The sequence below is a fragment of the Lathyrus oleraceus genome, chromosome 5 (genome assembly GCF_024323335.1).
Source record: "Lathyrus oleraceus cultivar Zhongwan6 chromosome 5, CAAS_Psat_ZW6_1.0, whole genome shotgun sequence".
Taxonomy (NCBI): domain Eukaryota; kingdom Viridiplantae; phylum Streptophyta; class Magnoliopsida; order Fabales; family Fabaceae; genus Lathyrus; species Lathyrus oleraceus.
In genome coordinates this window covers 221,189,277-221,201,520 of record NC_066583.1, presented here as the reverse complement: position 1 = coordinate 221,201,520, position 12,244 = coordinate 221,189,277, and the positions used below count along the sequence as shown (strand labels likewise).

Here is a 12,244-nt window from a genome sequence, read left to right as displayed (position 1 = left end):
TGGTGTGGCAGGTGTGACCGGTTCTTCGGTGTCAGAGTTGGCCAGTTTCTTTCTTCTAGCTTCTCTGAGCTTTTTGCGCAATGTTCTCTCTGGTTCTGCGTCAAAATGAAAATCAGCTGAGGCCTTACCTCGCATACACAGATTAGACAGAAGTTAGTTATAATAATAATAAAAATACAATTAATAATAAATAAAATTTTAGATGCAGAGCAACAAAATTCTAATTGAAAATAAATTAATAAACTCTACTATCTTTGGCAGTCCCCGGCAACGGCGCCAAAAACTTGATGGGAAAATAGCAAGTGTACTATTTTTCTCACTGTAGTAATAAAAGGGAATTTCCCCGTTTTTCGATCTCAAGGACTACTTGACGATACAGAGTTTATAGATTGTTTCAATTAGACAAAAGCCTTTGGTTTTTGTGTGGTGAGTAATTATACTACCAATTTCAATTAAAGAAGACAAGTAAAAAGGTTAAACGAGATACAAATGAGAGAAGATTGCTAGGGTTCGGTGAATGAATCTTCCTGTAACAGATATAATTTATGAAGACTTAGACAATATTCCTGTCAAATTAATTCCGGTCCTCAAGGGTATCTATTCCTAAGTCCTTAGTAATAGATCTTTGATTATGTAACCTAATTACTATGTCCATAAACAATTAGGTTCATACTCAAGCATTCACATATCAAGAATTACCGGTCAGATAGAAAATCCCTAGTCCTAAGTTATTTTTACTATCCAAAGTTCTTATCCAGGTCAATGAATAATCGTTGTCCAGCTTACACTATTCATATTAATCATCATTCGTTGGTCCGACGAATAAAGCATAAAGAACGGCAATAAGAACAAATTAATGGAAAAGAAGAAATAAGCAATACATTCATAAACATCAAATCTGTCACATTCAGAATCAGGGTCACCCCCTAGCACTGGGGGGTTTAGCTACTCATAATAAAAGTAAAAACAAAGAATGATATTGTTGTCATTACAGAATTTCGTGAGGAATAAATCTTCAATAGTCGGAAAACTCTTGAACATATGAATCCTTTGATATTCGTTGAGTCTCCAGCTCTCAAAACGCGTCTTTTCTCTCCAAAAAATGTCCAACCCCCGGAAAATCGTGGTCTGGCCTCTTAATAGCTCTTCAGTTGGATTTTTCCTGATTTTGTGCTCCATACGCGTATTGAGCTGTCCCATACGCGTATTGGCTGGTCTCAAACGCGTACTACACGTAACACAGCCTCTGGTACGCGTATTGCCCAGACTGGTACGCGTATCACCAGAAGCTGGTCTTTTGGCTGAATTTTCCATCCCTCTGGTCATTTGCGTATGCTACGCGTACTGGGAAGATCCATACGCGTATCATGTAAGGCCATACGCGTATGGACAGCAGGTTCTCCAAAAATTGGCTTTTTCTTCCGTTTTCTTGCTCGGGCTCGATTTCGCATCTTACATTTGATTTCCTGAGCTTCCAAACTAGCTTTTTACCTGCTAACATACCAAAAAGTGTAAAATATCCTCAAGAAACTCATAAGTAACAACACACTTAATATTATAGAATTGAGCTTCTATCTAACTAAAAATGCTTCAATTTACACAGTTTACCTGACTTATTTACGGTTAAATAGTGGACTGTCTAGCATAAATGGTGACTGATCACAACCCCAAACTTAGCTTGTTGCTTGTCCTCAAGTAACATTTTATTACCATCAAAGATCATGTCACCCCAAACTTACTGTAAAACAGTTCTTACCACAATACTGCTGAAATTTTTCGCACTGGACCTCTTGATGTTTTTCAGGTTTTCTGATTCTTCCACATAAATGGTGACTGATCAGAAGTCGACGTTTCCCTCATGAGGCCTACGGACGGTTCCCCGCCTAACTATGGCCTGCTCATTCTGAACTTTACCCCTCTCAGGTCGAACAGACGTGTGATGGGTCTCAAGGACGAGTCTCAGCCTGTTGTCGTTTGCAGCTATTTTTCCTGAAACAATACGAAAAAAGACATCATTTAACATCCAGGAAAATTTCTGATATGCATCTCCAAAAACCGGTAAACCACTAATTCGGAGATGCATATCCGAAAAAGCTCGTGTATGTATCAACTCAAACTACAATCAAATCATAGTGTATGAAATAGAGGTAGTGCTTATCTATGAAGAAGCTTGAAAAATGGATTGAAAATATATTGCTACGAGCTCCAAATGTGACTTGAAGTTGAAGAAATTTTTTCATAAAAATGAAGAAGGAGAAGATAGAGGGTCTGACACGATATGTATACATTAAACACGTTGGGAGATGCATCTTCGAATTTCCCGTTAAATTTGAAGTTAAGGGTTATTTTGGATATGCATCTGCGAACAAACCCTAAAACAAATACGAAGATGCATCTCTAAATTAAATTTTGAGAAAATGGGACACAAGTACTTTCAGAAATGGTGCATTTAGAAAAACATCTCCAAATTAAATTTTAAAAAAATGAGACAACAACATTTTCAAAGGCGTTCAGAGATGTAACTCTGAAAACTTTAGATTTTTCGTTAACGGATTGAGAGAATCTTTTTCGAAAAATAAATTCTGCTTTATAAAATATATCTCAGCCCATATCAGGACAATGAATTAATTGGTCTTTAAATTACTAATAGTTGTCCTATGTTTCGAATGACCATAGTACATAAGAAGAAAACAATAAACAGCAGTAAAGGGGAATAAGAAGTGAAAAAATAAGTAATAGTAATGAAAAACAAACATAATTTTGTTATTGTTATTTTTGTACAAATATGAATGTTTAATTTATATTGTAAATAGATTTTGAATGGAAAATGAAATTTCCTTAATAATAATTGAGGTTCTTCGCTAAATTAGAAGATTTTAAATTAATTTTTCTCGTTTTAATCTGTTTTCAACCATAATACATAGACACCACGTTTGAAGTTTCTAATGCATAGTTTCTAATAGGGATATAAGATAAGTAAAATGACTTCTAAAAATAGGGTAGCAAAACCCAAATGCAGATTATAAAAATTTGATATCCAACAAAAAGTGAGAGCAAAAATCGCATCCAACCCATCCTCATATTCAGTCCAACAAAATACCTTTTACAAATATCAAACATTCTAATAATTTACATAAAATCTAAATCGGACAAAAAAAACTACTGATGCAGTTGTGTAAACTTCGAAAACATTATAATCAGACTCCATAGCCAATACTTGTCATATATAAAACCAAGCAAACTTCATAAAACATTTATCCCACATTTACATTATCACTATCACTATGGATTAATTACAAGAACTAGGCCAAATTGATAGCCACAACTAGGCCAAATTGTCTCAACTCTGAATACAAAGTCACTTAAAGTTAAAGGCATTTTGTAAATGAGTAACTAAAACTCAAACAGAATAAGATTATTCTAATTTCTTTTCCACTGAAACCACTCCATCTCCTTTCAAGTTAACTTTCCCCTGCTTAAATGCCTTAGATATAGCATCAACAGGTATCAAAGGCAAATAACCAACAAACTTATAGCCCTTTTCAGCCATGGTCTTGATTACATGGTTGTATTTCTCAGACCAGTGAGCCGCGGTGGGAACCGCCATTTCTGCAACTGCATGGAAAGGTGGAAATTGGTTGAGTCCAGCCCACAGCTTCACTGAATTGATTAGCAGCAAATTCTTGGATTCTGTAACGACATATTCTACAGCTACTCGTGGTCCTTCAGATTGAGCCACATTCACAGCTTTCCCCGCTTCATATGTCACTTTCTGAATCAAAGTTTTGGTTTTGTCCGCAAGCTGCTTAGCAATAGTAGGAGCATGTTCGTTGAACTTGTGAGTGGCTTCATCCACCTTCCCATATCATACATGTGCAAGTTAGTTAGTTCAGACACAGATCACTTCAAAAAATTAAGAAACCAAATAATTCATTCCAATATTATTATAGAATTGGAAGAACACATACTAGAATATGTTTGTATCAATTTTTTTCTAAGGAAATAATCACCCTGAAATACAATAAGTTCGGCAGGCCAATGAATCAAATAATTTATTGATTTCAAATCAAGCTATTCATTTCACTAAGATTCTAGCATGAATTTTTTTCATTTTCCTAATATTTAAGGAAATAACCCCCCTAAAATACAACAAACTCATGGTAATTTCAAACACATATTGATCATGTTGTGCAAGATGGGAAAAGGAATTGTAATAAAATAGCCACATCAAACATAAGTGTGCAAGAAGGTAAAAGAAAAAAAAAAAAAATTTGTAATACAAAAGCTTGCTTGTTTTCAATAAAAACATACAAATAAAACACCGATTTAATCTAAATAAAATTATTAATCAAGAGAATTACCTTGTTGTCGACAAAAACCAGGACATCATCAGGGACATCCTTGAATTTGTTGTAGACAGGACCAATAACAGTGGTTACTGTTCCCTCCACCGTTTCAACAGCAGATCTCAAAGACCCTGAATTCTTCTTTGCAGATTCATACAGATACGAGACAAACACGTAAGTGTGAATAGCAGCGACCTTCACAAACCCTAGGCGCTTTAGTTCTTTGTTCTTGTTCTCAGCCTTCACTTTTACCTGCATACACACACAAAAAATCAGGGTTGTTTCACACCTTATAAGTCCTTAAACAGTTAAAGAAAGATCGCAAAAAGAATTACAATAAAAACCTAAAAAGTAATCATGGTTCGTGCTAACTACCTCGTAGGTTTCCATTGCTTTGTTTGTAATGGAACTTGCTTGCTACTGGAGTTCAAATATGTTAATTATGAAACAGCAATTATTTAGACTTCAAATCGGAAAGCACACAGAATGGAGTGAAACAACGGTGGCGAATAGGATTGGAGAAAATATTTTCAACTTGTTTAATTGTGTGTAGCTTTTGGGATTGAGATTCACGGCATGGGGCGGCTTATATTATCGTCTAAATCTCATTTTTTTGTCACAACAAATTTTAAACAGCACTTCTATGTACGTCAAGGTGGGCCTCACATTTACACCGACTCCTTGGGATCTTTCTAGACCACACTAGGTATTTCCACATGCCAGCGGTTACTCTGAATTTGTGAACAGTATTCGCCGCGCTATACATATTGAGTATTTTGAGGGGTCAAATTTGTATGTACGGATACATTTATATGTCCGTAATAACAAACTAGTTGACCAAGTTGTTTAAAATAAAATTATAATCAAGAGCATTTAGACATGAAATTCATTTGACTAAAAAGTCTATATAATATCATCCATAAAAACTATTAACAATTATATTAAAATAATAAAATTGGACTGCATTACAAACATAGACAAAATTGTAACGGAGGAAAACCAACGTTTGCATTACAGTATGAGTGATGCCATACAGTATAATTATCAGTACTCAAATTGGAGCTTTATTCCCTCGGGTACAGATTCGGTTTATTAACTAGTTTGTTTATATAATCAATACTCCTTAAATTTACTGCACTTATACCTCTCATTTGTATATGGTGTCTTTTGATATTGATCATCAAGATCATAATAAGAACCTAAATAGGTTTTCCTCTGTTCCAAGTTACATAGCTTTTGTTTTTCTTTTCTTCCTTTTGATTTCTTACATTCGTGCTTCAAATTGCAGCTCACTATACCCAACATGGCTGTCAACTTTCCCCTCTGATTACCTAAAAAGTTATGCAGCTTTGACGGATTCTTCCATCCAACCAAACCTTTCTTAGTTCATAAGTTTCTATTGAATTTATTTTTGAGTTAGAGATAATTCGTAATTTCTCAAAGTATAATAAATGGCAAACCTTGGGCCTGCGTAATGAAGTGGAAAATGAAGAAACTACAACAACTAGAAAAAGCCGGAAGATGAGGCAGTGGGAAGAGTTTTATAAACTAAAATTTGATAGAACTCGTAGAATACAGTTGCAGTACTTAGCGTAAGCCAGTTACATAAAAGTTAACAAGGAAAGCAAACAAAATGTTTTTCAAACGCTTTATTTCTAAGGCTGTATGCATTGCCAAATGCTTAACTGTACGGTATATAAGTCTAAGATGCGTATCAGTTTTTGTTTGTCATCCAAAAATACTGCGCGATCCACAAATCAGGTTCATGTAGCCTGCGATTTCTGACGCTTCATATTTTGATGGATAGGTTCCTTGACCTGCAATGGAAAGATAAAACATTTCCAAATTACACAAAGTTTTCAATATTGAATAAAATATAGGGTCAGTGTAAGGAATAAGGAAACAAGAGTTTACAGCGCTTGTCTTCCTGGGGCGCTTGTCCTGGGACGATTTACTGCAGATAATTGTATCAGCTGCGTCGCCTTCGTGTGCAATTCCACTTGCATTTGCTGTGCTGATCTCTTTCCTGTGCGCAAAACTCTCTCTTGAAGCAACTGGCTGTAATAATTAATTTACATCATCAGTTACATGCCAACATTCAGCAACAGAAGCCAACGCTAATAATTGTAAAATCTGAAAACTTATTCAGTTAATATATAACTTACCCCAGCCCTGCTTATTGGGGAGCTTCCTGGCTCTTTTGCCTTTGGCATGTTTGGTCCACTCATGGAGTCCGTATTATCTGTATCAGATGTCACTTTCATTCGTGTTAAATCTGATCCAATTGAGTGGAGAACACCACATGTTGAGATGTCTCGGTTGCTTCCTGATTCCCAAGAAAGAAAGAAAGAAAGAAAGCATATGATAGTTATAAATTGACTAAGTATCATCAATACTAAAAAGCTACAGAGTTTGTGGGGTAGGATACAAAATATTGATAGCCTTTTACCATCTACACGGTAACCAGTTTGTTTGGACTTGCTATTTGGTTCACAGTCATCAACATCCTGTAAATTTTAAAACGTGCAATAGGTAAACAAACATAACGATGATGTAATTAACAAATCCAAAATGTTCCGCAGTTATTACCATAGCTTCAGCAACACCCAAAGCTTTTTGGACCTCGATGAATTTTCTCTGGGTTAACTCAGAATGGATCACACGTTTTCCTGGTATACAGAAGTTATAAGAAGTAATCAAAAACAGAAGAAAAAAGAGTAGGATTATTAATTGATTGTTAAGATCTTACCTAGTCTTTTGTTGCCTTTAGGTTCAAGAAACCCATCCCGGGTCATTTTATCAATTATCTTTCTTGCTGCTGTTTGGTTTACTTCTCCCTGGAAGGAGCTTTGAAGCTTTGTGGCCGACACATAAGCCAGTGGAAGAGTATAGTAGAGAGCCTGAGATATTTATATATAATTTATATATACTAATAGTATAACAGGAAAATTGTTCTAATTTCTAAGATAGAGAAGAAGTCATATAACCAAATGACACCTATCATAAGGAAGCGGTTAAAGAGATCCATGTTTATACATCATTTGGTTTTTACTGATTACAGATTCAATCCTCTCCCTCTTAAGATGATGCAGGGTTTTTTTAAGATATAAGGTACATTTCACAATGAGCAATAAATAAAATCTAATTTGAATATGGAATCAATTCATTCAATCTCTAGCCCAAGTTTAAATAGAGTGTACTTTCCTTTGGGCCAAGAAACATCACTTTTATGCTTAAGCTGTTGAGCACTAGATGCTTTGACTAGGTTACATAATTACAATTTACAAGTCAGCTAAGATCTTCAGAAATATCTATCAAAGGAAGAATTAAAACCCACCTTCATGTATATGAGATCTTCGCCCTGCAAAGCTCTATCAGGGACCGGAGGAATTTGACCATCAGTTTCTTCTTTCACATCGGTGAATTCAAATTCAGATTTCTGACGATAAAATTCAATCATAAATAAAAAGGAGAAATAAAAAGATTAGTAGAATCGAAGTTTGTTCAATTAAGAGAAAATACTAACCTTGTCCTTATTAATAATAGCATAGGTGTCGTTCCCTTTTTTCGATAGCACGCCTTCCTTGACAAGGTTGTCCATGATCTCTGAAGAACCAAACAAAATCAAGCAAGAGCAACAGAGTAATGAAAGGGATGAAAACTGCAGCACATTGAACATGATAATTGAAGTTCCTACCTTCAATCAGAACCTGCAAGCAAGACAATTCAATTCTAATTATATTTGACAAAAGATGAGGACAATGGGAACTAAAATTGCAGTTAATTTTAAAATGGACAAGCAAAACCATAATCTAAATAGTCATGGGGAAAAGGTTGGTACCACTGAGATGTCTGGAAAATTTGATAGAACGTCAGTAAGATCAATGGTATCCAAGTGACAACAGTTGAGCCACTCCTTGACCCGAACCAATTGTTGCTCATCTTCAACAGGGTCCTGGGTATTCTCTGAAAGAAATAGAGTTTATTAAATATATTTACTTAAAGGTTTATAGCCTAGTAATTGTTTTAACAACTGTACAGAAATAGAAGAAAGCTTTAGAGCCCAACTATAAACAAGTGCTACAATTGTTATTCCTCTGGGACAATTTTACAAAATACAAACACGCAAAATCCACAAACAATTTTCTGTTAGATAACTAAGTCTAGTTTACCTTCATCAATCTCGCTAGTATCTTCCTGTGCTTGCTGTTTCTCTGTCATTGTTTACGTATTAAAATAATATATTGGAGACATCAAATGAATTGTGCAACAATAAAAATAATAATCCTAATCACCTATGGGTGCAACTATATATTGATTCCCTTGAGAATGAGCAACCTGAAATTGTAAAATATCAAATTTGAGTAACACTGTTACTTAGTGGTTCATCTAAGTTACAGTCGTCAAAATCTTAACAGCAATGGCTATATCAAGCAACATCGATCCACTTACCTCACTGTCAGTATCATAATACTCATTATTTTGCATGGAATCATCACTCATATCATCTTGGATAACCTCATTGTCATCCTCACAAGGGTCAAGCACACTCTTCACCTAAAAATGGAAGAAGAAATCATTTGGCAAAAGCAATAGAAACATATTTAAAACTTGGCTGTGAGCAGGATATCCTTCCATTACCTTCAGAGCTAAGACAAAATGCTTGCTGTTTACATTTCCGACCTCCATTTTCAATGGATTTTTCACCCAAGGATGATTCGCTTCTTCTTCTGTGCATTCCCTGAAGAAAGGAGGCTCATAATCCGTTGGCTGCATGAAAGACATGTATGTGTGAAGTCACGCTTATGAGTCAGCACAGTAGCATAATAGAGCATTAAAGAGTTCACCAGGTGCATAACATAACACATTGTCATTTTGTATTGATGTTGTTTTAATCATTTCCCGTTTAAACAATTAACATAATCAAAAATACATTTCAAGTCTAGAGTCTAAACAGTTCAACAATCCATATGATGGCTAAAGAATTTTACAAACAAATTCTAAGCAACTAAGATTTGCTGTTCTATATTAAATAACATACCGTCACTTCATCATAGTAGAGGAGCTTCATCAGAATGGTACGCTGAGAAAATAGTAGAGTTCAGTTTTTGTATTGAAATAAGAACTCTGAAGAGTGAATGATGTGGTGATAATGTAATATCAAGCGAAGCATTGGAATTTACTCACCTCTTCAGGCATTTTCTCTAGAGTTCTCATCAACTGAACAAGAGTTCTTATCATTTTACAAGCAGAACTCCTGAATTTTATACATCACATACAAATAATCTTAGTTTAATTATCATAATAAGATAAGACCACTTCAGGTCCAAATTATATTTTATTGTGACAAAAAACCTCATCTGCTGGGGAGTAATGTCTGTAGTCGAGTTACACTTGAAGGCTCCCCCCTGCTTCTTGCTTCCAGTGCGGTTGATATTCATGGAAACCTCCTGCTTGTCAGAATCCGAATAGCTAAAGGAAACTGCAAGAGAAAACTCGTTATGTTAATGAATCTTCCATAAGTTTCTCAAATTAAATTAAACTTGAATCTAAATTTTATCACTAGCATATATAGCAGTAATCCTAAAATGAAAATCAGATTTGTCAAAACCTTACATGCATATTCCTCAATCATCGGTCCATCAACTGCTTCGCACACGCAGAATAAAAGTGTCTTCAGGTATTTCTTCTGTAAAGCATCATAAACACCTGGAAAATAAATACAGTAAAGCAAGTTAAAACAACCATTGCAACCTTCAAACAATCAATCAGACAATAGCTTAAACATGCCTTTCTCCATCCAATCAATCAGTCTACGAGACTCAGCATCCACTGGCAAAAGCTTTTTGATCTTCATCTCTGTCACGAAAGCATGGTTATCGATTGAATTCAACTAAAAAATATAAGAATATTCCGTTTAAACAGTAAAAGAAATGCAGATGACTGGAGTACCTAAAGCCGGAACAGACTTGTCATTGAAGTACTTCTCAGGAAATAGTCCTCTGATATAACTGATGTTGAATATGGCAATTCGGAGCAGGTTCCTTGTCTAGAAGATGAAAATTCAATTAGAAATGAAATTTCAAATTTCAGATTCCGTATTCATAGTGTTAAACTAATGCATCTGATATTGAAGAAACTGATGGATGGAATGAACATATCTCCATGTGACTCAAAGCAAACTTTATAGAACAGAAATTACATATTCTCGTCATTACATAAATAACAATGTGCTGAAATTTAAGATTAAGAAACTTCTAGATCTCTTCTGATCTTAACGAAAACAAAAGGAGTTAAATAGTAAATTCCTTTCAAAGATGTATCAAACTTTTCTACTGCTGAAATAAATGTTAGATGATTGTTTAAACCAGCAAGTGAAATCCGTAGAATTAGATTAACAGAGTAATTATAACATTTATACAGTTTTGAAAACTAAGTTAACTGAAGAAATCCAAAATCCACTGAAAACTATAAACTAAAGCAGAAAATGCAGAAGTTGAACAGAAATAGAATTATCGGAAGAAAAAACAGAAGAAAAACTCAGATCCATATGATTACAGGCGATTAGATTAAAATGTGCAATATATGAAACGTAAATGAAATCTGATCGGTAGTTAATCACCAGAAGAAGTGAATCCTGCTCGGTGATTTCAGCTTCCTTGAGTTTCTGAGCAACAACCTGAAAGAATGAAACGGAAAAGTAAGAAACCATAACTGAGAGGAAGAAGAAGATGACGAAAAACGAACAGAAGATTCAGAAACTTCAGAACTCACCATGGCGATTGGTAGTTGAAGACGAGAATGGCAAACTCAGAGAAAATGGTTCAGAGAAGAAGAGAACTCTCGTTCCCTTGGTAATGAAATTTGAATCGGAAATGGAATGTGGAGGGAGATAGTGTGAGCTAAGGTGTGACACTGATATTTATAGGCCGAAGTAACGGTGCTCAAAGTTCGTTCAGATGCTGATATTTTTTTAATTTAAAATTTAAATTGAAATTGAAATATGCCGTTCAGTTTGATGATGGTAGTTACTTGCTTGGTCACGCAAGTTTGATGCGTGAATTGGCGCCAAAAGGAAATAGATTAACTGTGGGCCCCATTCTCATTGTTTCGGCTTCAAATTTCATTACTTCTCACGGTTTGACATAGACTCGCGTAGTTGTTTACACTTACACTAACCCCAATTTAATTAACTCTACTCCAAATCCAAACTAGTGTGTAAGTCACATTTAATTTTGGTTTAAAATCTTTTCATGGAGTTAGTATCCAATCATTAATGGTCACGATCCACATGCTGTTTTTTATTTATTTTTTGATTAAGATCATCCACATAGTGTTAATGTTAATTTTGTGTACTTACTTGTATTATTTTAATTAGTTGCCCACCATGTTTTCACTTCCGAAATTTGTTTCCTCTGAGCTTCCAATTCAAGTTATTACTTTTTCGGTATATTATTAAAAAAAAGGCTACTAAAGTAACAATATATACTCTAATGTTGAGAAAATTCAAATTTTAAATATTTCTTTGTTAACAATTCTGATATATATATATATATATATATATATATATATATATATATATATATATATATATATATATATATATATATATATATATATATATATATATATATATATATATATATATATATATATATATATATATATATATATATATATATATATATATATATATATATATATATATATATATATATATATATATATATATATATATATATATATATATATATATATATATATATATATATAACCAAGAGAAAAGAAAGAAGAGGGTAAGATGATATATCTTTTAAAAAATATTGGTGTGTATTTACATGAAATTAATGGGGTATTTATATTACTATAAATGTAATTATTTATACTGAATGATACAA

General features: G+C 34.0%; 2 protein-coding genes across 2 annotated transcripts; both read right to left on the bottom strand.

The window, feature by feature from the left end:
* Window positions 1–3,207: 3,207 nt before the first annotated feature.
* LOC127083107 (REF/SRPP-like protein At1g67360) lies at window positions 3,208–5,074 on the bottom strand. Its single transcript, XM_051023347.1, has 3 exons — window positions 4,722–5,074; window positions 4,362–4,598; window positions 3,208–3,856 (listed from the first exon to the last, which is right to left on the bottom strand). The coding sequence occupies exons 1-3, from the start codon at window positions 4,734–4,736 to the stop codon at window positions 3,416–3,418; spliced, it is 693 nt and encodes a 230-aa protein (XP_050879304.1). The 5' UTR covers window positions 4,737–5,074; the 3' UTR covers window positions 3,208–3,415.
* A 794-nt stretch (window positions 5,075–5,868) lies between these two features.
* On the bottom strand, window positions 5,869–11,296 carry LOC127083108 (meiosis-specific protein ASY1). The gene is made up of 22 exons (XM_051023348.1): window positions 11,121–11,296; window positions 10,969–11,025; window positions 10,299–10,395; window positions 10,137–10,205; window positions 9,963–10,055; window positions 9,702–9,828; window positions 9,534–9,603; window positions 9,388–9,429; window positions 8,988–9,116; window positions 8,799–8,903; window positions 8,642–8,684; window positions 8,519–8,560; window positions 8,188–8,312; window positions 8,044–8,056; window positions 7,873–7,952; window positions 7,684–7,785; window positions 7,096–7,246; window positions 6,936–7,015; window positions 6,796–6,853; window positions 6,512–6,672; window positions 6,261–6,404; window positions 5,869–6,163 (listed from the first exon to the last, which is right to left on the bottom strand). The coding sequence occupies exons 1-22, from the start codon at window positions 11,121–11,123 to the stop codon at window positions 6,110–6,112; spliced, it is 1,845 nt and encodes a 614-aa protein (XP_050879305.1). The 5' UTR covers window positions 11,124–11,296; the 3' UTR covers window positions 5,869–6,109.
* Window positions 11,297–12,244: the final 948 nt, after the last annotated feature.